The 25,820-nt window shown below is 55.1% G+C and overlaps 1 protein-coding gene across 2 annotated transcripts in view; it reads left to right on the plus strand.

Moving 5' to 3' along the window:
• The window catches only part of TMOD1 (tropomodulin 1), an 83,512-nt gene that overhangs the window by 27,858 nt on the left and 29,834 nt on the right, over nt 1-25,820 (plus strand). Inside the window, exons 1-4 of one of the 2 annotated variants that reach the window (XM_070054790.1) lie at nt 11,328-11,428; nt 12,692-12,848; nt 18,402-18,521; nt 25,689-25,778. In XM_070054790.1, coding sequence (XP_069910891.1) covers nt 11,363-11,428; nt 12,692-12,848; nt 18,402-18,521; nt 25,689-25,778 — 433 coding nt within the window. In that variant the 5' untranslated portion in view covers nt 11,328-11,362. Of the gene's footprint in view, nt 1-11,327; nt 11,429-12,691; nt 12,849-18,401; nt 18,522-25,688; nt 25,779-25,820 lie in introns of those variants that run through there. The other variant, XM_051856318.2, reaches the window with a different exon arrangement.

Genomic DNA, 25,820 nt, shown 5'->3' on the forward strand with positions numbered 1-25,820 from the left:
TTGACAGGTAGAGTGGATAGTGAGAGAGAGAGACAGAGAGAAAGGTCTTCCTTTGCCGTTGGTTCACCCTCCAATGGCAGCCGCGGCCGGCGCGCTGTGGCTGGTGCACCGTGCTGATCCAAAGGCAGGAGCCAGGTGCTTCTCCTGGTCTCCCATGGGGTGCAGGGCCCAAGCACTTGGGCCATCCTCCACTGCCTTCCCAGGCCACAGCAGAGAGCTGGCCTGGAAGAGGGGCAACCGGGAAAGAATCCGACACCCTGACCGGGACTAGAAGGCCGTGTGCCGGTGCCGCTAGGTGGAGGATTAGCCTATTGAGCTGTGGCACTGGCCAACCTTATTCTTTTTAAATAATTTTTTTAATTTATCTGAAGGACCTCTACCAGTGCTATGGCATAGCAGGCAAAGCTGCTGCCTGCAGTGCTGACATCCCGAATGGGTGCAGGTTCAAGTCCCAGCTCCACTTCTGATCCAGCTCCATACTAATGTGCCTGGGAAAGCAGCAGAAGATGGCCCAAGTGCTTGGACCCCTGCACCCATGTGGGAGACCTGGAAAAAGCTCCTGGCTTTGGATCAGCACAGCACCAGCCATTATGGTCATTTGGGAAATGAACTAGCAGACGGAAGATTCTCTCTCCCTCTCTCCCTCTCCCCCTCTCTCCTTCTCCCCCTCTCCCTCTCTCCACCCCCCCCCCCCCGCCTCTTTGTAACTCTGCCTTTTAGATAAATACATAAATCTTAAAATAATAAAGAAAGGCAGAAATGAAAGAGATGGGGGAGAGGGGAGAAGAGAAAAGGGAGAGGTCTTACATCCATTGTTTCACTCCCCAAGTGGCTGCAATGACCGGAGTTGGGCCAGGCCAAAGGCAGGGGCCAGGAGCTGCTTCTGGGTCTCCCACGTGGGTGCAGGGGCCCAAGGACTTGGCCCATCACTGCTGCTTTCCCAGGTGTTAGCAGGGAGCTGGATCAGAAGCAGGGCATCCAGGACTTGATCTGGCGCTACAATATGGGATGCAGGCATCGCAAGTGGCGGTTTCACCCCGTGTGCCACGCATGCCCAAACCCTGCCTGCCTTAGCCCATCGCATGTCAGGCATTCTGAGAGCAAGGGGCCATGAATTGCAGAGGAAATGCTGGAGAAGTTAGGATTGGAGACTCTCATAGCTCCCAGGACACTCGGAAACCATCTGCCCCCACCCCCCCGAACCTGGCACAAACAAGGGTTCTTCAGAAAGTTCATGAGCAAAATAGAATGAAAAGGCGAGTTTATTTTGGTGCAAATAAATTTTTGAAATCCACGCATGTTTTTCATCATACACAGTTTTCCGTGAATATTTGAAGACCCTTCATATGCAAGGATTTTTTTAAAAGTGCACCAAAACGAACTTACCTTTTTAATTCCATTTTATGCAAACTTTCTGAAGTGCCCATGTATGGGGGTGATACAGGGAAAGAAACCCCAAGTTTTAGAGTCCTCCTAGGTGTGTGTCCTTCCCTTGGTGCGTTCTGTATCTTCCCAACTCCTGCTGCCAGTCCGAAGCAGCAAGCACTATTACCACGTTAGTAATGAAAACAGCACCAGCGGAACCCGGCACCCCAGAGAGGGCGAAGGACTCACCCAAGATCACACAGCAAATCCCATCGCCAGGACGCGAGCCCGGGGCTTCCTGTCTCACTGCATGGCCCCGCAGCAGACTCCACACAAGGGTAGAGCCCGCCCCCACCCCCACTCCAGATCGTGCCCTGTAAGGCAGAGGGCACCCGTGGCCATGCAGACAGCAGCCAGGTTGGGGCCATGGCTGTGGCTCTCCCTTGTAACACAAACCGGCAGATTCACAAGCTCAGGGCAGAAGTAAACAGTTGGAATGGAAAGAAATAAATCTCTCCTCTAAAAATAGGCACACATCCTTAGAAACTCTGCTGGCCGGCTGTGCACACAGCCCGGCGTCCCCACCCCACCCTGGTCTTCTGACCCGTGACCCCTCCCCTCTGCCTCTGGTGCCTGCGGGTCTCCTGCACCTGCAGCTCCAGGCTTCTCCCATCTGAATCCTCCCAGCTTCCACCCCTCCCTTGGAAAGCCCTCCTGACCTTGTACCTCTGAGTCCCCTACACAGCACCTGCCTCGCTACACTGTTTCCTTTCTTGCTTTTGACATTTTTACCAGGAAACATTTTGAACATACAGGAGAGTACAGAAGATACCCCGATATGTTCCCATCGTCCGCTTTTAAGAAATGGTCACATTTTCCCTTATTTCATTCATACCATCCTGAAAAAGAAAAGGTGGCGCTGGAGTTTAAAGCCTGCCTTCCCACCCGCTCTGCTGAGTGGTTTCTTCCTCCCAGGCTGCACACCAGCTACACACAACCGCAGGTGGGCAGTGTCGAAGAAGCTTTGGGGATGGGTTAGCGTTCTGGAGACACGCAACCATCCCGGCCAATCTTTTACGTTTCTGCTCTTGAAAGAGATGTGTATGTAAATGATTTTCATTGGTCATGGGAGGAAAGGCTGCAGCTGAGCCAATGATATGCAGTAACTGACTTTACCTGTGTGTCAGAGACAATAGGGAATGGTAAGGACTGTGGCAAACTTTTCATTTCCAGCGACTGTGAGCATGTGGCCCCAGTCTTGCCGGATCATCTAGTTTTTCAAGAGGTGCTAGAAATTTGGATTTTTCTGGGTCGGCTCCTTTTTTTTTAAATGTTGGCAGCTCATCCAAACACACAGACCAAACAAACCAAGCCAAGTTTCTGCATTAAATTGGACTCTGAGCCTTCCAGTTTGTAATTCTGGTTCTATTTCATGCAATAGGATTTTGTGTGTGTGTATGTGTGTGTGCTTAAAAGTGTGCACACACATAAGCTTAAACCTATATATAATTATGATTGGACATGGGAACACACCACGCCCAGGCCTGGCAGATAGTAGTGGTTAATAAAAGTTTGTCCAGCCTAAGTATAGGATTCGTCTCCCCCTCCCCCAGCTGGATTCTAGAGAATCTAAGTTTTCTGAGACTTGGAGCCACATTGTACCGTCACAGATGCTGTGCAGCCAGATGCAGTTGTGCAAGTCGTCCACTGCATCATTCCAGGAGACCCTATTTACATACACCGGAGAGTGACTAATGCCCTTGGATTTGTGCAGTGCGTGGCTTGCACCAGCAGATGCAGCTGCCCTAACAGAGGATCTGCATAACGCTGTGTTGCTCGGTTAGAGGAAATGAACAGCTGTACCCTATGGTGGTAAAAGTGAGGCTTCAAGATACAAGAGCTTTTGGCCCTTGGTAGTTCAAAGCCAGAAAGCACCCGTGCCCTGTCCGTAGCCCCACAGACACAGGCTGGGACTCTGTTGTCGGATAGAGTGCAGCTTGGTAGCCTGTAGCAGAATCTCGAAAGAACAAGATTTGGGTTGTGGCTCATTCATGTCCCAAGTAGAAGTGCAGAGGCAGACAGCCTGGGGCCGGAGACCAGCTCCCCAGAGACATGGCCTCCATCCGGCTCATCTTCCCCCCATCCCGGGCTGCAGCCCTGACCCTCTGATCAGCAGTGGAGGAGCGTGAGTCCGCATTCCAGGCATCAGAAGAAGGGAAAGGGGACGGAAGGACAAGAAAGGGGGGAAAGCTGCAACATGCCTTAAGTTACTGGAAACTGCTACTGGGTGCTGCTCACGTTCATAACCGGGCTCTCCCTAGCTGCAAGGGAACCGGGAGATGCAATCTGAAATCTGAGAGGCCATGCGCTTGGCTAAAATGGCCGGAGTGCTTTGCACATTCCAGAAAGGGAGACCCGAGATCAGGGACAATCGGGAGTCTGTCGTGGGGGTTTGCCCGTTTGATGGGCTGATGCCCTGCTCTGTCGAAAGTCCCAGGTGGGGACAGCTGAGCCCCAAAGGAGGCATCACAGAGGTGTCACCCTCTGGCGTGGCATTGCCAGGAACTCCCGTGAGCAGACCCTGGTCCCGCCCTGGGCATCCCCCACTCTAGTGCTCTTCTTTGGGTGTTTGCTGCCCGCAGACCCACTCAGGGCAGGCGCTGGGTGGTCCAGGCATGAGTGGCAGGTGTGGTGCAGGCCTGAGGGGTGTCCAGGGGCCAGCATCCTTCTCCCAGCTACAGGATCCGTATCGCGTGGTTGAGGATGACTGAGACCACATCTCCCCAGCACCCAGTGCTCAGTGCTGGGATTCAGGGAAGACTCAGATATAACCCAGCTGGTCCTTAGAGAGGGACACACAGCTTACGTCCGCTCTGAGATAGAGCACGGTGGGATTCCCCCAGAAGCAGCAGGTGGAGGAGGAACCCCTAGACCCATTTACACTGGGAAGCTGAGCGGGGCGCCCAGGGAAAGGGCTTTGAGAGATGGGTGCAGAGGAGTGGGGGGGCTGGGAGTACAGCAGCAAAGGCCTGGCCACAGGAGCATGCAGGACACAGCTGTGGAAGGCGGAGTGGCTGGAGTGGCCGGAGCAGAGACCACGGGAAGAGGTGGGGCAGGGGCAGGAGCCTGGGGAGGAGAAGGAGGCTGGGCTCAGATCCCCGAGGGGTCTCTGTGGCTGGCTGCCAGGCTTGGTCGTGATGCTGCAGGTGGGGGAAGCAGCAGTTGTGGGAGAGTGGGGGGTGCGGTGGTCAGAGGCGCACACTGGTGGGGGCCCTCTGCCTGCTGGTAGGAGGCAGGGCCCAGGAGGCTGCTCTGCAGGGCTCGAAGGAGGGTGGTGCCTGTGGGACAGACTGCCACTTGGCCTGACCCGAACGCCATGCCCTGGCTGCCCACGCTCGCTCCTCTGCCGGCCTCTGCCTGTGCTGAGCTTTCTCGCTCCCTGAAACAGCCCATCCCCCTGACTCTCTCCACCCGGCTGCCTGCTCCTGGGCCCCCTCCCCACCCCGCCCTGCCCTGGGGCTGAGGCCGGTGATGGCCCTGGGATTTGAGGTCACCTCTCTGGCCACTAGCGCCTCTGGGGCAAGGACCACACTTCTGCTGTCTCCAGTGCCCAGCACAAGTGGACAGTGGAACATGCTTCCCTGGGCATGAGGCAGACAAGGATTAGGAGAGAGCTGAGAAGGGAAGACAGGGCCCTCCTTGGCCATGAACACCAGAGAGACAAACTGTGCTGTCCCTCTCCACGTGGACTCATGGGGCCGGGTCATAGGGTGCACTTGGACGTCAGCGTTCATGACCGGGGTGGGGGTGGAGGGTGTGGATGGCAGCTGCTGGGTTTCGCCAGCCCTGCCTCGAGGTCAGGGCAGCTGAACCGGAGGCCTGGTTCTTTCTGGAGTGAAGCAGAGAGAGGAAGGGGCCCAGACTGCATGTGCTGGGTGGAGGGTGTGTTTGGAGAGACAGCGGCTCCTGGAGGACTGGGTCCTATTTGTCCCCTTTGCACCTGGTGCCGGGATTCTGTGACAGATGTAGGGCAGCCTTCCCCGCCGGCCCTGCCATGCTGTGAGCTGACAGGTTACGTTATGGGGCAAGAAGACCCCCGGCTGGTTTCTGCGGGGATGTGGAAGCCAAGGAGCAGTGGTGCAGAGGCAGAGCCCCGTGGGTCTGCAGGGGCCCCAGGGCCCAGAGTGCCTCCCTTTATAAAAGGAGAAGCAGACCTGGCAGGTGGCTGGAAAACACCACGGGACCTCAAGCAGTTCGTGGCAAAATGGAATTAGAAGGTGTGTTTATTTGGGTGTGAAAATAAATCAGAAATCCATGCACTGGTTTTCGTAATGAGCGTTTGCTGTGAATTTTTTGAAGACCCCTCCAATAAGTCCTTGAAGCCAGTTTAAAAATATTATTGCGTAGGGTGGTGTTGTGGTACAGTAGATTAAGCATCCCACATCAGAGCTCTGGTTCAAGTTCCTGTTGCTCTGTCTTGAATTTGGCTCCCTGCTAATGTGCCTGGGAAAGCAGTGGAAGGTGACCCAGGTGCTTGGTCTCCATGTGGGAGACCTGGATGGAGTTCCAGGCTCCTGACTTCAGCCTGGCTCAGCTCTGGCCATTGCAGCCATTTGGGGGGTGAACCAGCAGATAGAAGATTCTCTCTCTCTCTCTGCATTTCAAACAAATATATAAATCTCCCTATTAATGCAGTGTGTGTGTGCACCTGTGTGTGTATGCACCTGTGTGTGTGTGTATGCACGCACACACAGGTGCACACACAAGCACTCCCACGTGCACACATCTAAACAAGTCCACAATGGGTGCAACCAGGAGAGCTTCTCTCATGGTCCTGACTTTCCTATAGCAATAATTGCACAGATATTTGATATTTAGCCTTCGCAGCACCTGTTTGCAGGATGTTAGAGCCCCGAATAGCAGCACAGTTAAGGATCTGTCAAAGTTTCCATTGTCCTTTGGACAACTGGTCTGCAGAATGTGGGTGTGAAAATTAGCCTACGATGCTCACCTGTCAGGCTGCATACTGGAGTTTTGATTTCACAACATTTAAAAGGAAGTCACTATTGAAAAAAAAAGATTAAAACCTGGGAGTCAGGAACTGTAGGGAACATTGCCTACTTTTCCCCCTTTGAATATTTCTAGAAACATACTAAACTTTGCATTTCTCAAATTTAAAAAATTCTAAATGAACACCCCGTATGCATACACCTCTTTCTTCCTGAATCTGGTGCCTGATGTGGGCGGGCCACTCAGTAAATATTTGTGGAGTAAGTGAGTGAATACCTCCGCTTTCTCTACATGGAATTTTAGACAGATAAGAGCCTCAGATCAGACCGGGCAAAATGGAGCCCGTGGGCTGAGTCTGGCTTGCAGATGCGGCCCCCTGGGCCTGAGCACTGTTGTGAAAATGCTCGGGCTGCATGTCAATATTTTAAAATCGGGGGCCGGCGCCGCGGCTCACTAGGCTAATCCTCCACCTAGTGGCACCGGCACACCGGGTTCTAGTCCCAGTCGGGGCGCCAGATTCTGTCCCAGTTGCCCCTCTTCCAGGCCAGCTCTCTGCTGTGGCCAGGGAGTGCAGTGGAGGATGGCCCAAGTGCTTGGGCCCTGCACCCCAAGGGAGACCAGGAGGAAGCACCTGGCTCCTGCCTTCGGATCAGCGTGGTGCGCCGGCCGCAGCACGCCGGCCGTGGCGGCCATTGGAGAGTGAACCAACGGCAAAGGAAGACCTTTCTCTCTGTCGCTCTCTCTCACTGTCCACTCTGCCTGTCAAAATAAATAAATAAATAAATAAATAAAAATTTTAAAATCGGGAGATCTCACATAAAATGAGGTGATCACAAATACCACCCGCATTCCTGCTTGTCAACAACTCACCAGAGCCGGGCATTAGCACGAAGCCACCGGTGAACCCCCATCTCCACTGTCCCAGGGCCCTGACCCAGGTGGGCGTGGGCTGAGACCAAAGGGCATCCAGAAGTCCTTCCTCCCGAACACCCAACCAGCTGAGCTGTCGGAGATGGAAAAGAGATGACCTCAGCACCTGTTGCTGTCCTCACACGAATGCACTTCCATCCACTGGCTCACTCCCCAAATGGCTGCAACGGTCAGAGCTGGACCAGGGGCCAGGAGCTCCTTCGGGGTCTCCCACACGGGTGCAGGGGCCCAAGGACTTGGGCCATCTTCTACTGCTTTCCCAGGCCATAGCAGAGAGCTGTGTCGGAAGTGGAGCAGCCAGGACTCGAACCGGCGCCCATATGGGATGCCGGTGCTGCAGGAGGCGGCTTCATCTACTGCGCCACAGCACCGGCCCCATAGAGTATTCTTTCCTCTCCAGTAAAGAAGGCCCCCCGTGGGATCTCCGTCACCCTGTGCTTAGTGAATGACTGCATGTGGTCAAGTCCTCGCTCTCATTTTACCCTTCCTTCCCCTTCACCTCCCACCTCTTCAGTTTCTCCCAAGTAGAGAGCGTCGTGGCCACACTGCCTGGACACACACACACACACACACACAGTGGGTGTTTGTTGAATGAATAAGAAACGAAGTCATGAATGATGCATTTCTGCACAGGCACAATACAGCAGTGTGGTCATGGCGGCTCTTTTCCTCACCTATAGGGAAGCCCAGGTCTGAGGGTCAGTGTCAGGTTTAAGCCATGAGAGACCTGAGGCCGTATTTTCTCACCTGTTTACAAAACAAGGCGCACACGCTGAGGGGCACAGCGCCGTTCCGAACCCCACAGCTTCAGCCTGCCTGATGTCAGTGTCCACGGCTGGCCGATGGTTTAGTTGTGGAATTTGCTGCTTTTATAATTCTTCCCTAAATAAACATTTACCACTTGAAAAAAAAAATCCCGGCTTTGGGAGAGAAAATTCACACACCATGTATTTCGTGCATTTAAAGTGTGCAATTCGGTATCTCTTAGCGTATTCACAGAATGGCACAGCCAGCACCATGGTTGGTTTCAGAACATTTTCATCACCCCACCCCCCAAAAAGTGCCGTCCTCAGCCATCACTCTGCAGGTTCCCCCGGACTTTCCAGCCGCACTGGTCACCTCGGTCTGCTATGACAAAGTGTCAGGTCCGGGGCCTTCCACGACAGAAGCTGCTCTGCTCACAGCTCTGCAGGCTGCGAGATGCCGGGTCAGGGCCCAGCAGGCTCGGTTTCTGGTCAGGGCCCTCTTCCGGCCGCTGCAGAGGGCTCAGAGCAAGCTCTCTCGTGTCCATTCCCACGGGGGACACTAAAGGGCTCCAAGCTCATGACTTCACTGAACTTAGTGACCTCCGTGTAGGCCCCATCTCCAAATACAGTTGCACTGGAGGTCATGGCTGCAACCTGTGAACTGCCAGGGCAGGGGGTGCTGCTCAATCCCTAGCACCAGCGCTAAGCAGCCACTCTCTGCTTTCTGTCTACAGGTCTGACTCTTGTGGACGTTGTATATGAATGGGATCATGCGCCACGCATGGTCCTCTGGATCTGGCTTCTTCCGCTTGGCATAATGTTTCCAATAGAACTAGAACCCAGTGCCCATATGGGATGCCGGCGCCGCAGGCGGAGGATTAACCAAGTGAGCCACGGCGCCGGCCCCTGCACTGACTTTTTATGAATGAATAGTCGTCAGTTCCAGGGGCCGCCCACATTTTGTGTATCCGTTCATCCATTGACGCACATTTGACTTCTTTGTACGCTGGCCATTGGGAATAATGCTGCTACGAGCACCTGCGTCCAAGTCTGGGGGCAGACGTATTTAATTCCCCACATGCCGAGTTGTGTGGTCGCCCTTTGAGAAACTGCCAGTCTCTCTCCAGAGGGAGTGTGCCATTTCCCCTCCCTACCGCACTGTGGGAGAGCTCCCATGTCTTCACGTTCTCCCCGGTACTTGTGTTTTTGACCGTGGCCGTCCTAGTGACCGTGCAGTAACACCTCGCTGTAAGTTTGATTTGCATTTCCCTGATGGATAATGGTGTGGAATATCTCTTCACATGCTTAATGGGTTGGCTTTTTTTTTTTTTTTTTTTTAAGATTTATTTGAAAGATAGAATTAGTGACAGGGAGGGAGAGACAGAAAGAAGGATCTTTAACCCACCGGTTCACTCCCCAGACGGCCACAACAGCCAGTGCTGGGCCAGGCCGAAGCCAGGAGCCAGGAGCTTCATCTGGGTCTTCCACATGGGTGGCAGAAGCCCAAACACCTGGGCCATCTTCTGATGCTTTCCCAGGCCACCAGCAGAGAGCTGGATTGGAAGTGGACTCAAATCGGTGTCCATACGGGGTGCCAGGGTTACAGGAAGCAGCCTTACCCGCTGTGCCGCAACACCAGCCCTAGTGGGTGTTTTTGTACGTTCTTGGAGAGACACCTGTTCAGACTGTTCGCCCAGACTGAGGCTGTGTTTCCTGCCTTTCGTTGCTGAGTTGTAAGAGATCTTGGTGTTTTCGGGATTCTGGGCTCTGTTTTTCTGGGTGCTGGACTCTTAGCAGATCTGTGAGCTGTCTCCTCTCCAGCGTCCCTTGACACACAAACGGTTTTCGTTTGGGCGAAGTTCCTCTTCTCTATTTTTTCCTCTCTTGCTTATTGTTTTTGTATCATATCTGAGAAACTCTTGCCTAACCCCGTGTCACAAAGATTTATGCCTGCGCTTCTTTCCAAGGGTTTTATAGTCCTAGCTCCTACATTCAGGTCTTTGATCCATTTCGAGTTAATTTTTGTATACAACTTAGGAGGTCACGTGCTGTTTTTGAAAACAAGTTGAAGTGATAACTAATCAGTGGTTTAAAAAATATGACGGCCTTTGGTTTTAGCTGAAAATCATGTGACACATCGCTCACTGTACTAGCAAATGGAAAGAAAACAAACTAACTCCTCATAAAGCTGATATGCTCAACATTTACTTTAAAATTTTGATAAGCTAAGGCTTTTCCCATTTTTTTTAGTTAACTACTTTCAGTAAAGATTTAAATAAATGAAATAGTATTTTCCTTTTTAAAAGATTTATTTACTTATTGATTTGAAAGTAGAGCGACAGAGAGGAAGGGAGGGAGGGAGAGGAGAGAGAAAGAGAGAGAGAAAGAGAGAAAGAGAGAGAGAGAGATTCTACTCCCCATGGCTCACTCCCCATATAGCCAGGAGAGTTAGGTGCGGGCCAGGCCGAAGCCAGGAGCCAGGAACTGCATCCTGGGCTCTCACTGGGTGGCAGGGATCCAAGCACTCGGGTCATCTTCTGCCTTCCCAGGAGCAGTGGCAGAGAGCTGAGTCAGGAGCAGATCAGCGGGGTCTCAAACCAGCACTCCCAGTTTGGGATGGAGGTATCCCGAGCGGTGGCTTAACCCACTGCACCACGATGCTGGCCCCGTTTTCATTTGAAGATGTATTTGGTAATATTTGCCTGTTGAAGTATGTACTGGGGTCGCCAATCACCTATTAAAACATATTTTGTCTGCTTGTTGAGCAAGGATGGCAACTGTAAGTTATCATTTTTACTATTCACTGTGGTGAGCCCTCCTCCTGCATTATCTGACTTAATTTTCTCTGCAGCTCTCCAAGAGGGAAGCTGTCCGGATTTACTCTATACAGCTGGAGAAACTGAGGCACAAATCAATTAGGGGCCTCGCCCGAGATAGCATCACTGGGCCATCAATACTCCAAGGCGGGGCTTAAGCTTATGTGGGCTCAGCCGTGTGGTGTAGACACGGGACCGAGAATCCATACTGCTCCTTAAAGATTATCTCACGTTGACCTCTGTCAACATCAAGGCGTTCTCACTTGCCCAGAGAGTGAGTGAGAACACACAGCTGGCACAGGTCCGGCTAGCCATGCACCTGCCGCAGAAGTGTGGCCTGTCTGGGCACCTTACCCGCCCCGCCCACCATGGGGGACAGTATCTGGGGCCTACCACTTAAGCTGGGGTGTGTGTGACTTCACTGATATTCCTCATAATCACCCATGAGTGAGTCAAGGCTTAATTTTTTTTAGCTACTTTTTGTCCTCCCATAAAATGCTCCAGCTCCTGTGGCCTCAGCCCATTTGCACGTTCACCAGCACCACCTGGGAGCCTTTCATGGTAGGCGCTGCACACCTACAGAGAATTAGAGGGGGGAGGGTATTCTACACTCTGGTTCACTCTCAGGATGGGGCAGTGCCCGGGGCCAGCAGTGGCAGGAAAAAGCACAGGCCCCAGGCCCACCTCCCGAGGCACGTGGCTCCTGTGTGGCTGCCGTCGCCCTGCTCTGGGGAAGGGATCTGGAGTGCGTGGAGGAGGGAAAGGTACAGACTCGGGGGAAGCACCTGCGCTGGGAGGATTCCGATCCCGCCACCTGCCTCCCCGGCGTCCTCCTGGCTCTCCGAGTGGAAGGGGCCGAGGGGAGCACAGTGGCGAGGGATGAGGAGTGCCTCCTCCCCAACCTCGAGGTTTTGTTCTAGATCTTTTCCTGAAGCTCCTTGAGCAAATCTTTCCTCGCTCTGGGTCTCGGTTTCCGCTGGAAGGGCGGGGTGGGGTGGGACTTACGCACTGGGTGGCATCGAAGCATCCTTGCGGCTGTAAGCGTCTCTGACCCTTGAGGGTCCCGGGGGCTGAGTCATAGTGCAGTCCTTTAAGGCGAACCAAATCACGAACCTACACGCCTGTTTGTGTTTACAGGAGAGAACGTGGTGACGGGTGTGTGCTGTCCTCCCAGAGAGGCCCATTTCCAAGGACAATGCTCCCCAGTGTTTAAGGGCCCCAGTGTATCCAGAGCCCGGAGCCCAGGGGGCCAGCGGGGGCTGTGGCCTGCGAGCATTGCTCGCCCCCCCCCCCCCAGTCCTGCTGGGTCCTCCTCTGCTTCTGTGTTGGTCCTGCCTACTCCCACCTGATTCTGCCTCCAGGCCCCAACTCAGACCCCTTTGTCTTCTTGTCTCTCTGAGACAGACCTGCTGTAGGCATCTTTGAACCCACAGACCCCCAGCAGGCCCCACCCATCTCTCTGCAGGTGCTGTTGACACCTGTCAGCTCCCCTGACCCCCCACCCTTCACTTTCACAAGTGTCAGAGGCAGGGGCATAGTCAGGCACTAGGAGAACCGAGGCCCCACCTCCCTGGGCCCTCATCAGCCAAGTGCCTGGCCCTTGGGGGTGTTGGATCCCTTAGCAGTGTAAGGGTTGGGATGGAGCCACTGAGCGCTGGGGTTGGGGGAGAACTTGAAGAACTGCCAGCCTTCGCCTGCTGACTCTCTCTCTCTCTCTCTCTCTCTCTCTCTCTCTCTCTCTCTCTCTCTTCTCTCTCTCCCTCCCTCCCCATCTCTCTCTCTTTCTCTCTCTTTCCCCCCTGCCTCTCCCTACCTCCATCATAGAACGCTCTGCTGCCTGCGGGCCTGAGGCAGAAGGATCAGACCACCAAGGCACCCACGGGCCCCTTTAAAAGAGAGGAGCTCTTGGACCATTTGGAAAAGCAAGCAAAGGAGTTCAAGGACCGAGAAGACCTGGTCCCCTACACGGGGGAGAAACGAGGTACTGAACACTGTCGCTCGTCCATGTGTGTCCTTCCCTAGGGAGTGCCGACGGCAAGCCAGGCCCTGCACAGGGCCACCTCTGAGCCCCCTATTTGCCACCCACTGCCTGACCACAGCCCGCACTCCCAGCTCCCTAAGCATCCAGGCGCGATGCCTCTTGGGTCAAGATGTTGGGTTGACCGTGGAAAGAGTCATCTCCACCCAGACTGGCAAAGCTTCCCCTAGACCCCTTTAACTGGTGGCCTGTTGTCTTTCATACAAACTGAGGCACTTTGGAGTGTGAGTGAGGAGACATCGGACCCCAGGCCCACGCGAGGACAGTCCTGCACAGAGCAGGAGCAGGAGCCACGGTGCTCCCTGCCCCCTCTGCTCTCTCCCCAGAGTTCCAGTCTCTGGTAGCTGTAGCACCCCTGTTCCTCTCTGTTCCAGCCTGAGGCTAGAACCTTCTAGAAGGTCCCATGGCCTGTCCCATCCTCTAGGGCTCCCCATTGTCCTCCATCCCAGTCTGTCTGCCCCTGTATCTTCTCACCCTTGTTCACTGCCCTGTTGCCCCTCAGGCCTCTTCAACTTTCTAAGCTCTTCTCTACCCCAGGACCTTTGCACACATTCCCTATGACTGGACTGCTGGCCCTGCTGCCCTGCTGCACGCCGTCTTCCTGGCTGGCTCTTCCTCCCCTGGGAGAGGTGTCACAGTTCTAACCACAGGCCAACTGAACTTGAATTGGCACTTGAAGCAGCACCTGGTGCCGAGTGAAGGCTGTGTGAATGTTAGATCTTATTACTCTTCAGGTCTCAACTCTCCCAGCTTGCCTTGCAGGGAACACGGCTCTGGCTGCTGTAGTCAGGACACACAGCCCCCCTCGGCCCTCTCCTCAGTTGTTTTCCCTTTCAGGAGCCTGGGGGTGCCTTCACAGCCAATCCCATTTGGTCACTGTCCCCTTATTTCTCTAAGCTCCCTGAGGTCAGGCTCTTTGCTCGGTGGTTCCCATAGCACCCAGCCAGCCCAGGGCCTGGGTCGTGCTCAGTAGGGTAGAGACGAGACTTGCCGAGTGAATGAATGAGCTCAGTAACAGGTGAGCGTACCTCAAGGGCTCCTTCCTTAGAATACAAGCTCGGCCATACAGGGATCGTTTCTCACCTGCTCACCCTTATGTCCCCAGAACTGGACAAATCGCTAGCATGGAGAAGGGACCTAATAAATATTTATCAGAGGAAAGCATCCATTCTAATTAATTAATTGCATAATGAATGTTTTGTTTTTTGTCTTTTTTTTTTTGAGATTTATTTATTTATTTATTTGAGAGGTAGAGTTATAGACAGATGGATAGACAGAGAGACAAGTCTTCCATCTGCTGGTTCAGTCCCCAAATGGCCACAACGGCTGTAGCTGGGCCAATCCAAAGCCAGGAGCCAAGAGCTTCTCCCAGGTCCCCCGCATGAGTCCAAGGGCCTAAGCACTTGGGCCATCATCCACTGCTTTCCCAGGCCATCAGCAGAGAGCTAGATGGGAAATGCAGCAGCTGGGACAGAACCAGCACCCATACGGGATGCCGGCGCTGCGGACAGAAGCTTAGCCCTCTACACCACAGCATCAGCCTCCTCTTGTTGGTCTCTTGTGTCCTCCCCACCCCCTAGAACGTGAGCACAAGGAGCCAAGGCCATGTCCATGGCTGTCACTGCTGTGTCCCTCCCTGACAACCAGCACAGGACCCACACCGGTCACTGCTTAGTGCATAATAAAGTGACGCGGTGGGGATGACTGTAAGCTCTTCCAAACCCTGACGGTGGAGCTCATCCAGAGATTTTGAAAACTGCAAGGAGGGTGCGGGATGCCCAGGGGACATCCAGATTACAGAACATCCTAGGAAGGGAGGCTCATGTGGTCTGGGGCAGCCTGGGGGTGGCAGGAGAGAGGCCAGGAGCCACCAGGGGAAAGGGCTGCTCAGCCGTCAAAAGCTGTGTGCCTGCCTTGCCGTGTGGGTAGCACAGTGCTCTCCAGCAAGGGCTCTGTGCCAGGAGGCTGGTTGTCTGTGGAGTTGACAGGACCTTAAAATACCCATAGCTCCACCTGCGTATTTGAAAGATGGGGAAGCAGAAGCCAAGCTGGCGTCCCCTTCCTTGTACCCCCTGCACGTGCTTCCCGGGGGAGGAGCTGGAGATGTGAGACACAGAAGGGCGTCTGGGCAGCACACAAGCCAGTCCCAGGGTCCTCTATGGCGAGCTGGGAGCGCGTCTCCAGCTCGCTGAGATCCACCGCCATCGTGGTCAGCCAGGGTCAGCGGCAAGGATGTGTCCTGCCCCATGCCCACAGCGCAGCAAGCATCAAGGGTCACTGCGCTCATTGCAGTCATGGCCATTGGAGTTTTTTTTTTTTTTTTTTTTTTTTTAATGTATTTTATGGGGCCGGTGCTGTGGTGTAGCGGGTGGAGCCACCACCTGCAGTGCCAGAATCCCATATGGGCGCCAGTTTGAGTCCCGGCTGCTCCACTTCCAATCCGGCTCTCTGCTATGGCCTGGGAAGGCAGTGCAGGATGGCCCAAGTGCTTGGGCCTCTGCACCTACATGGGAGACTCGGAGGACGCTCCTGGCTCCTGGCTTTGGACTGGTGCAGCTCCAACCATTGCAGCCAACCGGGGAGTGAACCAGTGGATGGAAGACCTCTCTCTCTTTCTCTCTTTCTGTCTCTGTCTCTCTCTCTCCCTCTCTCTCCACCTCTCCTCTCTGTGTAACTCTGCCTTTCAAATAAATAAATAATCTAGAAGATGTATTTTATTTATTTGAAAGGCAGAGTTACAGAGAGAGAGAGAGACAGAGACAGAGAGAGACAGAGATCTTCCATCTGCTGGTTCACTCCCCAGATGGCCACCATGGCTGGGGCTGGGCCAGGCCAAATACAGGAGCCTGGGACTCTATCCAGGTATCCCATGTGGGTGGCAGGTGCCCACCCACTTGGGCCATCTTCTGCTGCTTTCCCAGGCCATTAGCAGGGAGCAGGATTAGAACTCGAGCAGCCAGGACTAGAACCTGCACCCAAATGGGATGCTAGCACTGCAGGCGGCGGCTTTACCCGCTACACCACAGTGCCAGGTTTGTAAGGGTGGACTGAGTGGAGGTGTCTGTGAGAGGGTAAGGCAGGAGAGCCCTGGCTGTGACGGGCAGCCCCAGGGCCGTTCCAGCCAGCCCCAACTGAGCTGTAATCCCACAGTGCCCCCAGGGCGAGCTTGGGATGTGGGGCAGCAGCAGCCCGGGCACCTCGGGCGCCGGCAGGCAGGCTGCGGTGCAAAGCGAGGCCTTATCATTCAACCGGTAGGGAGGGGAGAGAATTAGAATTAAATTTGTCTGCTTGTGTGTGGGGGGTGGGGGTGGGGGAATAGGAACAGGATCTTAGTCAAGAAGTTTACTTTTCTCGGGCATTCCAGGGTTGCTAAAGTATACCCCTCCGAGTGAGCACCGTGCTGGCCCACGGGACTACTGCTGCAGCCTCCAGTCTCCCTGACCACATCCCACCCACGTCAGGCTCTTCTCCCACAAGAGACAAAGTGAGCAGGGCTCTGCTTTTAGAGTAAAATTCATATCACATAAAATTATGGGCAATTCAGTGGCATTTAGTGCAACCACCCTGTTGTACAACCATTACCTCCATCTACATCCCAAATGCCTCCATTGCTCCAAAATGAAGCCCTGTACCCCCTGAGGAGTTACTCTCTCAGTTACTCCATCTGCTGCTGTGGGTTTACTATTCTGGGTGTTTCCTCTACACGAAATCATTTCATATGCGACTTTGCAGGCCTGGCTGCTGTCCAGTAGCACGAAGCTTCCCAGCCTCCCCCGCTGCTGTAGCAGGTGCGAGTGCTGCCTTCATTTTTACGGCTCAGTAGTATTCCAGTGTTTATCCACGCCTCCACTGAGAGGTGCTCTGGTTGGGCATCGAGATTAGCACTGCCCTGCGCATCCCTGTACAGGTATCTGCTTGGATATCCATTTTCAGTTCTTTTGCGAATGTGCCTGGAAGTGAAATGGATACATCGTATGGTAATTCTATGTTTGATTTTTTTTTTTTTTTTGAGAGGCTTCCAGACTTCTTTTCCATGGCAACTGTACCGTCTTGTGTTCCCAGCAGTAATATATAAAGGCTCTGATTTCACACATCCATGCCAATGCCAGGCTTCCATTTTTGTTCTTCGTCGTAGCCGTCCCCACGGGTGTGAAGTGTAGCTCCCTGTCATTTTGGTTGGCCAGGGATATGAAGCACCTGCCCGTGCACGTGTTGGCCACGTCTGTCCACTCTGGAGAACAGTCTGCTCAAGTCCTTTCCCCTGTCTAAGATGAGTTGCTTGAGCTGTGAGGCTTCTGTCTCTGTTCTGGATCCTGGACACCCTTGGGTGGACCTCATCCAGTCCGATTGCTTAGCAAAGGGCCACCCCCAGATACCATAGTGTATGAAGTTGGCAGTGAAGTTTCTGACACATGAGCTTTTTAACATGTTTGTTTATTTACTTATTGATTTTATTTATTTTTCATGTATTAGAAAAGCAGAGAGAAAGACACTGTTTCATTCCCCAAATGATTGCAACAGCCAGAGCCGGGCCAGGTTGAACCCAGGAGCCAGGAACTCAGTGCAGGCCTCCCCTGTGGGAGACAGGGGCCAACCATTTGCCCGTGGTGGGCAGTAGCAGGAAGCCAGATTGGAAGCAGCGCTGGGCTGAAACCCAGGACCTCTGATATGGGATGCAGGTGTACCCAGCAGTACGCAGACCTCTGGCCTCCACACCCCACCCCTACACACGTGAGCACACTGAAGCCACAGCACGTCTGCAGTTTCTCACAAGTGCAATTCAGTCGTTCCTGCTGTTCTGTAAGCTTGGTATTTCACGCATCATTTCTCTTGGGCATTTTTCTTCTCAGTCTCCACCATCTTTTCTTTTTTTAAGATTTATTTATTTTAAAGGCAGAGCAATGCTTTTTTTTTTTTTTTTTTTTTTTGACAGGCAGAGTGGACAGTGAGAGAGACAGAGAGAAAGGAGGTCTTCCTTTTGGCGTTGGTTCACCCTCCAATGGCCGCCACGGCCGGCGTGCTGCAGCCGGCGCACCGCGCTGATCTGAAGGCAGGAGCCAGGTACTTCTCCTGGTCTCCCATGGGGTGCAGGGCCCAAGCACTTGGGCCATCCTCCACTGCACTCCCTGGCCACAGCAGAGAGCTGGCCTGGAAGAGGGGCAACCGGGACAGAATCCGGTGCCCCTACCGGGACTAGAACCTGGTGTGCCGGCGCCGCAGGCGGAGGATTAGCCTATTGAGCTGCGGCGCTGGCCCTAAAGTCATGAGCAATGCTTTCAATGAGAGTAGGCTGCTTTGACCAAGTCACAAGATGCTTCTTTCCAGGTGGAAGGGGTCCCTGATTCCTCTTTGGAGAAGTTGGCCCCTGGGGCAGAAGCCCCATGGGATTCTCCATGTGGACACATCACGGAAGTTACAGTGGTCCGCCCGGGCCTTTGCCCGCTGCTGACCCAGCCCAGGCGGCAGCGTGTAACCACCGCCCCCCCATGTTTGCAGGCAAGGTCTGGGTCCCCAAGCAGAAGCCGATGGATCCTGTGCTGGAAACTGTGACCCTGGAGCCCGAGCTGGAGGAGGCCCTGGCAAATGCTTCTGATGCAGAACTCTGTGACATCGCAGGTACGAGCCATTCTGGAAGCTTCCTGAATCTTCCAGAAGGGTCCCCCCACCACCACCACGTGCAGGGAGCCTTCTGTGGTTCCTTTCAAGATGAACACCCTCGCTAGTTCTAAAAGGGACTAGAGGGGACCAAGAGTGTTAAAAATCTGTGATCAAAAACCTGAGACCCTCCCCCCCACACACACACCCCCAGCCCAGAGAGTTGTGGAGGCCGCCTGGGAGGGGACAGTGTGGGCTCTTTCCCAACTATTCACATCAACTCCTGCCCTTGGCACCTGCCCAGGAGACTATAAACCAGCACCTCCTGTTGCGGAGGCTCACCGAGGGCCCAGGGCAACCTCACTGGGTTGTGCACCTGCACCCTTGGCACGACTGGCCTGTTTGCATGACCCTCTCCATTTTCATGTGTGATCGCATACATGTGTGATCAGGACGGCCTGATATCGAGAGCCTTTTGTCACCACTAGTCCTGTCCCTGGAGCCCAGCATCCTGTCCTGTCCCCACTGAGGGCCGAGCGCCCCCTGGGTACTGTGCACCCTGACCCCATGGGTAGGAAGGTGTTCACCCTGTGACCCGGGGGCTACTCCGCCTCACCCTGGGGGATGGCAGCAGAAAAGGTGAGGCGGGGGGAGACTCAGGCCGGTGGGAGGGGAGAAGAATGGCCAAGGCGGTGTGGCTGTGAGTGAAGTGGAGAGGAGACCTCAGGAGGGTCGATCCCAGAACTGACGTGGCTGTTGGTGCATAGTTGAAAGCAAGGGAGGAGAGGGACTGAGTCCAGTGCTGACCTGGGGGCAGGGGGGTGGAGGTGTTCCTGGCAGTGTGGAGTTCTGCAAGGGGTCCACATGCAGGGTAGGGATGTGGCTTTGTTAGCATCACCAAGGCTCCTGGCAGAGTGTGTGGCAGGCTGGGGCCCGGGGCTCCACAAGCGTTAAGTGCCAGGTCAGGCTGGAAGCTTTGCGGACACAAGTTGTGAAAATGGGCCAGACCCAGCATGGAGGTCGGAGAGCCACAAACGGGCCGTGAACAGGATGGGCAGGGCCTAAGGCAAGAGCCGAGGAGGCAGAGTGAGGGCTCTGTGCTGGCCAAGCCACCCGCACCTGGGCACTCGGCCGCCCGCAGCCATCTGCTTCTCCTGTGGGTTGTGAGTGCCTCTGGATGGTGTTCAGGGTGAGTCGGGGGACCTGGGGGTGGGTCATGGCGGAACAATGGGAAGACTGCATTCTGTTCCGGGGTAACTCTGGGTACAAGTCAAAGCCTGGGAGTGAACAGGAGAGCCAGCATGGGGACCCCGACCCAGACAGCCCCCTCCTCAGGAGGCAGAATGTGGGGAAGGACTAAGAGTGTCAGAGTGTCGGCTCTTGGAGAGCGAGGCCGAGGGAGGCGGACAGCTTTGATCCTCATTGCCAAGTGCGGAGCAGCGAGGGTCCACACACCCAGGCACAGAACTCCTAACCTGGGAGTGTGGCCAGCTCTGCAGCTGAGCATGGGCTGGCCAGAGGCCTCCCTGGCCAGCTCAGATCCCATCTGGGCCCTCGTGCTTTGCTGAAGGGGTCCCGCTGGCCGGGGAGCTGTTTGTATCCTGCACCTTCTCCTCGGCCCACTCTCCATGACATCACCCCCTCGTTAAGCAGCTCAAGAGATTATCTGATGACTGCTCTCAGAACCACGGCCAGTTCTGGGGCCAGAGCAGAACCGCAGAGCTGTGCCGGGCGTCTCTGCTGCCTTCTGGAAAGCCTGTCTCTGCGTGTTTGTCGGCGTGGCCGATCAGCGTTATCTGTCCCTGATGCCCTGCCCTTCCGATGGCCGGGCAGGAGACGGGCGCGGTGAGTCCACTCCAGTGCTAACTGGCTGCCCTTGGAGGCTGTCATCTCCTATCAGTCATGCAAGAGGTCGCAGTGCTTCTTGGGGATGAGGGGCTGAACGCGTCCCAGCTGCTGTGTGAGTTGCTTGCAATGCCTTGTTGCATTTTTTGGCCACAAGGATTCTGTGAAATCAGTTCTGTTATCACCCCTGTTTTATGGAGAGAAAGAAGGCATGGTGAGGTTAAACGCCTGGACAAGGGGCTTGATCCCAGCAGCTTCCGCTCAGGGTTCAGTGGCAGGGTCACCCCCCCAGAACAGTAGAGGGAGGGGGCAGTGAGCACAGAGGATGGGTGGGTGGGGGGGTGCACAGAAATCAGCTGGGGACATGGCAGGGCCACACTGGGAAAGAGTCTGGAAGCTATGACAAAGAGATGCCTGGGACCAGGGCCTGCTGGGGAGGCAGAGGAAGGCAGGGGCTGGGCAGAGGCAGTGGGGCTCTGGGGGATGGCAGGTGTAGGCCCCAGATGAGGCCACGGCCCGAGGCAGAGCTGCAAGATCGCCACCAGAGACACAGTGGAGGGGCCGGGCTGGAAACAGCAGGGGCAGGGGCTCTGGGCTGGGGAGGAGGCGGGCCTCTCCGAGCCACCTGCTTTGCAGGTGCATGCCTGGGAGGCCTGATGCCTGGCAGAGGTCAGAACCAGCAGGAGAGGGCCAGCAGGGTGCCCCACTGAGGTAGGTGTGACGTGGGTCCGGTGCCTCATCCATGCACCCACCACTCACTGAGTCAGCATCCATTGTGGAACTCCCCTGTGGGAGAATCAGACCCCGTAGACTTCAGCAGCATCCCCACAGCATGAGGAGCAGGTGCAGACCCGACCCCTCCCAGCGCTGAGCTCTGGGCATTTGGCCTGGGGTTGTAGCTGGGAGTGAACTGATACCACCCGTGCCCACCCAGGCCTGTGATCCTGGCTTTGGTCTTTACAGACCTGAGAAAGGATTGAGGTCGGGAGACCAACCCTTCAGATGGGGCCCCTGCAGGCCACCCACTCCCCCGGGGCAGTGGGCAACCCCTAGCCCCGGTGGCCCTCAGACCGCCCTCCGGCCTCTGGTCACACTCATGTGCTCCTGCACTGGTCCTGCTCCCCTTCTGTAAGTGTCAGGCTTACTTATGCAAGAGCGGCTCAGCTGCACCCGAGGCCTGGGCCGGAGTGGGTTTCTGCCACCTGTCCCTAGCATGTGGGAGAACAGCTTCCAGCCACGTGCCCAGAGCCGGCCCTTAGCAGCTGGCAGCCAGGGAAGCCGTGATGTGCACCGTTATCTCTGCGTCCTGGGTGGAATTACGAATGGAGTGAACCCTGCCAAGGCAGAGAGAGCAACCAGAACTCAATGTTCCTTTCAGAGTTCAAAAATAGTCCTTTTTGCGTTTTGAGGAAGATCTAGACTTTTTTTTTTTTAATCAAGTTTCCCAGTGCTAAATTCAGCCTTGCCGCTATGTACAAAGAATGAAGCAGCAGGCGACGAGGACACTGTTTTCTTCCATTGCTCACTCCTGCTGACGTAGAGTGAGCAAGACCAAGCAAGGGGGAGAGTCACGACTCCGTGCCCCGCACCGGCCGGGCAATGGCGTCGGCGGAACTCCCAGGAGTGTGCGCAACAATGGACGCAGAGGCCAGCCCCTCCCTCCCTCCCTCTCCTCCGTCCCTCTTCCCTCCTTCTCCTTCCCTTCATCCCCCTGCCTTCTCTGCCCCTCCCTCCCTCCCTTCTCTCTCTCCTCCACTCCCTCCCTCTTCTCCCCTCCTTTCTCCCTCCCTCCTCTCCGTCTCCCTCCTCCCCCCTCCTCTCTTCCCTTCCTCCCCACTTCCTTCCTGGTGCCCTCATTTTCCTGTGCTGTAGGACAGTTCTACTCCTCCTCAGGCGTGCTCTCTAGAGACTCTCCTATTACCTCCTAGAATCTCGCAGCCAGGAGAGCGCCACACACGGGGAGGTGGCCTGTGCAGGGCTGCCCAGGAAATTAGTGCCAAGACCTGGACTGACACCAGGTCTCCTCCTCTCAGTCCCTGGCAGATGCGTGTGCCCTCCCTGTCTCTGCCCCCGACTCCAGGCCATCACAGGAAACTGTGCAACAACTACCCTCTCTGTCTTCCACCTCTCTGTGCGCTCTAAGCAAGACCAGGCAGCCCTGGAGGTTACGTCTTTCAAAGGAAACCTCTCCAAACCTTGTTTGCAAACCTGAACACCCAGCAGCAGCCCAGCAGCGCCGGGAGCTGCTGTCTGGGAGGGGAGCCGGAAGTACCAGCCCGTCACCTGCTGCTGACTCAGGCCTGGCTGCCCACGTAGATGCAGCCTAAATGAAAACCCTGAGAGCTGGGGAGAAGGCGGATGCTCCCTCCTCACCCGTTCTAGGTGGTGAACAGGCAGCTCTAATTTTAGCAGAGAAGACTCCGGCGGTGAGAAGCAGAAGGGACTTGGGGACACCTCTGCTGGTGCCTCTCGTCGCCTACCGAACATCAGAATCACCCAGGAGATGGAAAAGGCCATCTTTCCAGGGATTCGGATGGGTGGGGCCAGGGAGGAGCTCGGTGTTGAGATTGTCTTAAAGCTCCCTGGAGGATCTGCAGGTGCAGCCATGGTGGAAGAACACGGGTCTAGGCCCACCCCCTCGTTGGACAGAGGAAGGGGAAGCCCAGGGGGAGGAGACTGCCCCAGGTCACGCTGGCGCAGAGGGTGTGGCAGGACCGGACCCTGGCTCTCCTGCCTCTTCATGTATCTAAGGAAACGGCTTGGGGATTTCAAAGAATCCTTGCCAAATACCAGGGAGTGCCAAAGGTTCCCGGAAAGGTGGAATTTAGAGATACGTTCAGAGACTGGTGTTTGGGCCCGCAGTTGAGACGTCACTGGGACTGTCTGTCTCCCATATCAGAGTGCCTGGGCTTGGATACTGGCTCTGCTTCCAATTCCAGTTTCCTGCTGCTGTGGACCCTGGGAGGCCTTAGGTGATGGCTCAAGTCCCTGGGTCCCTGCCACCCACATAAGAGACTCAGAATGAGTTCTGGGTTCTTTGGCTTTGGCCTGACCCAGCCTCAGCTCTTGTGGGCATTTAGGGAGTGAGCCAAGGGAGGGGACAACTTTCTCTGTCTGTCTCATTGGCTTTCAAATAGATTATAAAGACAAGTTTGTTTTAGTGCAACAAATTTTGGAAATCCACATGTAGTTTTTTCATAATACACATTTTCCATGAACATTTTGGATTTTTTAAAAAAGATTTATTTATTTATTTGAAAGGCAGAGTTACAGAGAGGCAGAGAGAGAGAGAGAGGTCTTCCATCTGCTGGTTCACTCCCCAAATGGCCTCAACAGCCCGAGCTGCGCCAATCTGAAGCCAGGAGCCAGGAGCTTCTTCTGGATCTCCCACATGGGTGTAGGGGCCCAAGGACTTAGGCCATCTTCCACTGCTTTCCCAGGCCATAGCAGAGAGCTGGACTGGAAGTGGAGCAGCCAGGACTTGAACTGGTGCCCACATAAGATGCCTGCACTACAGGTGGTGGCTTTACCTGCTACACCACAGCACTAGCCCTATAAGAGTCCTTGGCTGCCCAAGAACTCTAACAACAACAAAAAAATGCAGATGCCTGAGTCCCACCCCTAGGGATTTCTGTGTGATTCCCTTGGGGCAGGCCTGGGCATCAGGGGTTTCAAATGTTTACTGAGCGATCCCAGTGTGCAACCAAGCTGATACGCATCTTTCCCAAGTATCCCCCCAGGCCCACAGTGCGCTCAGTGAGTGGGGATGTTGTTGCTGTCCTTGTTGTTTTTGTTATCATTATTAATTATTTATTTGAGAGGCAAAGAGAGAAAAAGACAAAGAACTCCCATTTGCTGATTCACTCCCCAGATGCCTGCAATAGCTGGGACTGGGCCAAGCCAGAGCCAGCAGCCACGAAGCCAATCCAAGTCTCCGGGAAGGGTGGCTGGGACCCAGCTCCTCGGGCCACCATTGCTGCCTCTCAGGGTCTAAGCTGGCAGGAAGCCAGCGTCAGGGCTGGGAGCAGGTATCCAATCCAGGCAGTCTGACGCGTGGCACGAGGGGCTGAACTGGAATCTTAAGCCCGAGGCTGGACGCGTGCCCCACCCTCGTTGCTGTTACCAGCACACCTGCAATATCCCTGCGTCTGTCTACTTGTTTCCCCCAGCCTCCTCCCTTGCTGGCCACTCACTGAGCTCTGGGGTGTTCCCCCTGCCATCCCCTGTGCCTGGAATGTTCTCTGTCTTCTCTTGGCCGGCACACACTTTTCCTCCACCCCCACCCCACGGCCCTGAGCTGTCTCTTGATGACACTTGTCACACCCAGTGCTTGCAACTTTCACAGTGGCACCTCTCTCCGCAGCCAGTGCCAGACCGGAGACCAGAGACCCTGCCATTCTCATTCCCCCTTCCCCCGAGCTGGGCGCACATACAGATGCTTGGTGAATATGGAACCGATGAGTGTGGCCAAGGATGGGAGAGATGGGGTCACACTGGTGTTTCCAGAAGACCTTTCTGGCTGTGTTGCGCTAACTGTCAAGAGAGAGGGGGTAGGAAGAGCCCAAGGCCATGAACGCAGTGAGCACCCGGCTGTGACAACGCAGGTGCTCCTGGGGTTAGGCTCTGATGAAGCCAGCATAGGTAAAAGTGTGCACACGGCACAGTAAACCTCTGGACCCTCACAGCTCAGCAGCACAGGACGCTCACGGTATTGGCTGCTCACTCTCACGACCACGTGGCTGGTGGGGCACCGTGGCTCACAGCTGCCCCAGTACCAAGAGAGGCTATTGTACTGCACAGTGCAAGCCCAGGAAAGAGCAAGATTCCCCCCCAAAATGAAGTGTGGTTTCTGCTAAATGCATATCACTTATGCACCGTCATAAAGTTGAACAGGTTGCAGATTGAACCATCAAAAATCAGGGTTTGTGTGTATAGCTGAGAACTTGTGAAGGCCTCAACCAAGAGAAAGGAGCTAGGGTGGGGGTTGGAGCAGACCTGAGCCGTGGCAGGAGGCGGGAGGCTGCCCTGTGGCCGAGGGACAGGCAGGGTGACGAGATGCAAGGGGACTCCAAGGGAGAGACTCCCACTGGCAGAGCTGTGCCCTGGTCTTGGCTGAGTTCTTGGGTTGGGCTGGCCACACCAGGGGACCTCAGGGCAGAGCTGGGATGGGGATTTAAGAGTCGTTTAGAGGTGCGAGTGGAAATAAAACCACGCTGTAAAGTCTTCATGGAAAGTGTTTCCTTGCCGTTTCCATGAGAAACGTCCCTGAGGGGTAGCGCGCGGGCCCCCAGCAGCCTTGTGTGCCTGGGAGAGAAGAGTCACGGCCTTCCCTTGTCCCCGCAGCCATCCTGGGCATGCACACGCTAATGAGCAACCAGCAGTACTACCAGGCCCTGGGCAGCAGCTCCATCGTGAACAAGGAGGGACTCAGCAGTGAGTACACGCCCCGACTGCCCGCTCCCAGAGAGCCCCTCG

This window comes from Oryctolagus cuniculus, chromosome 1, assembly GCF_964237555.1.
Source record: "Oryctolagus cuniculus chromosome 1, mOryCun1.1, whole genome shotgun sequence".
NCBI lineage: Eukaryota > Metazoa > Chordata > Mammalia > Lagomorpha > Leporidae > Oryctolagus > Oryctolagus cuniculus.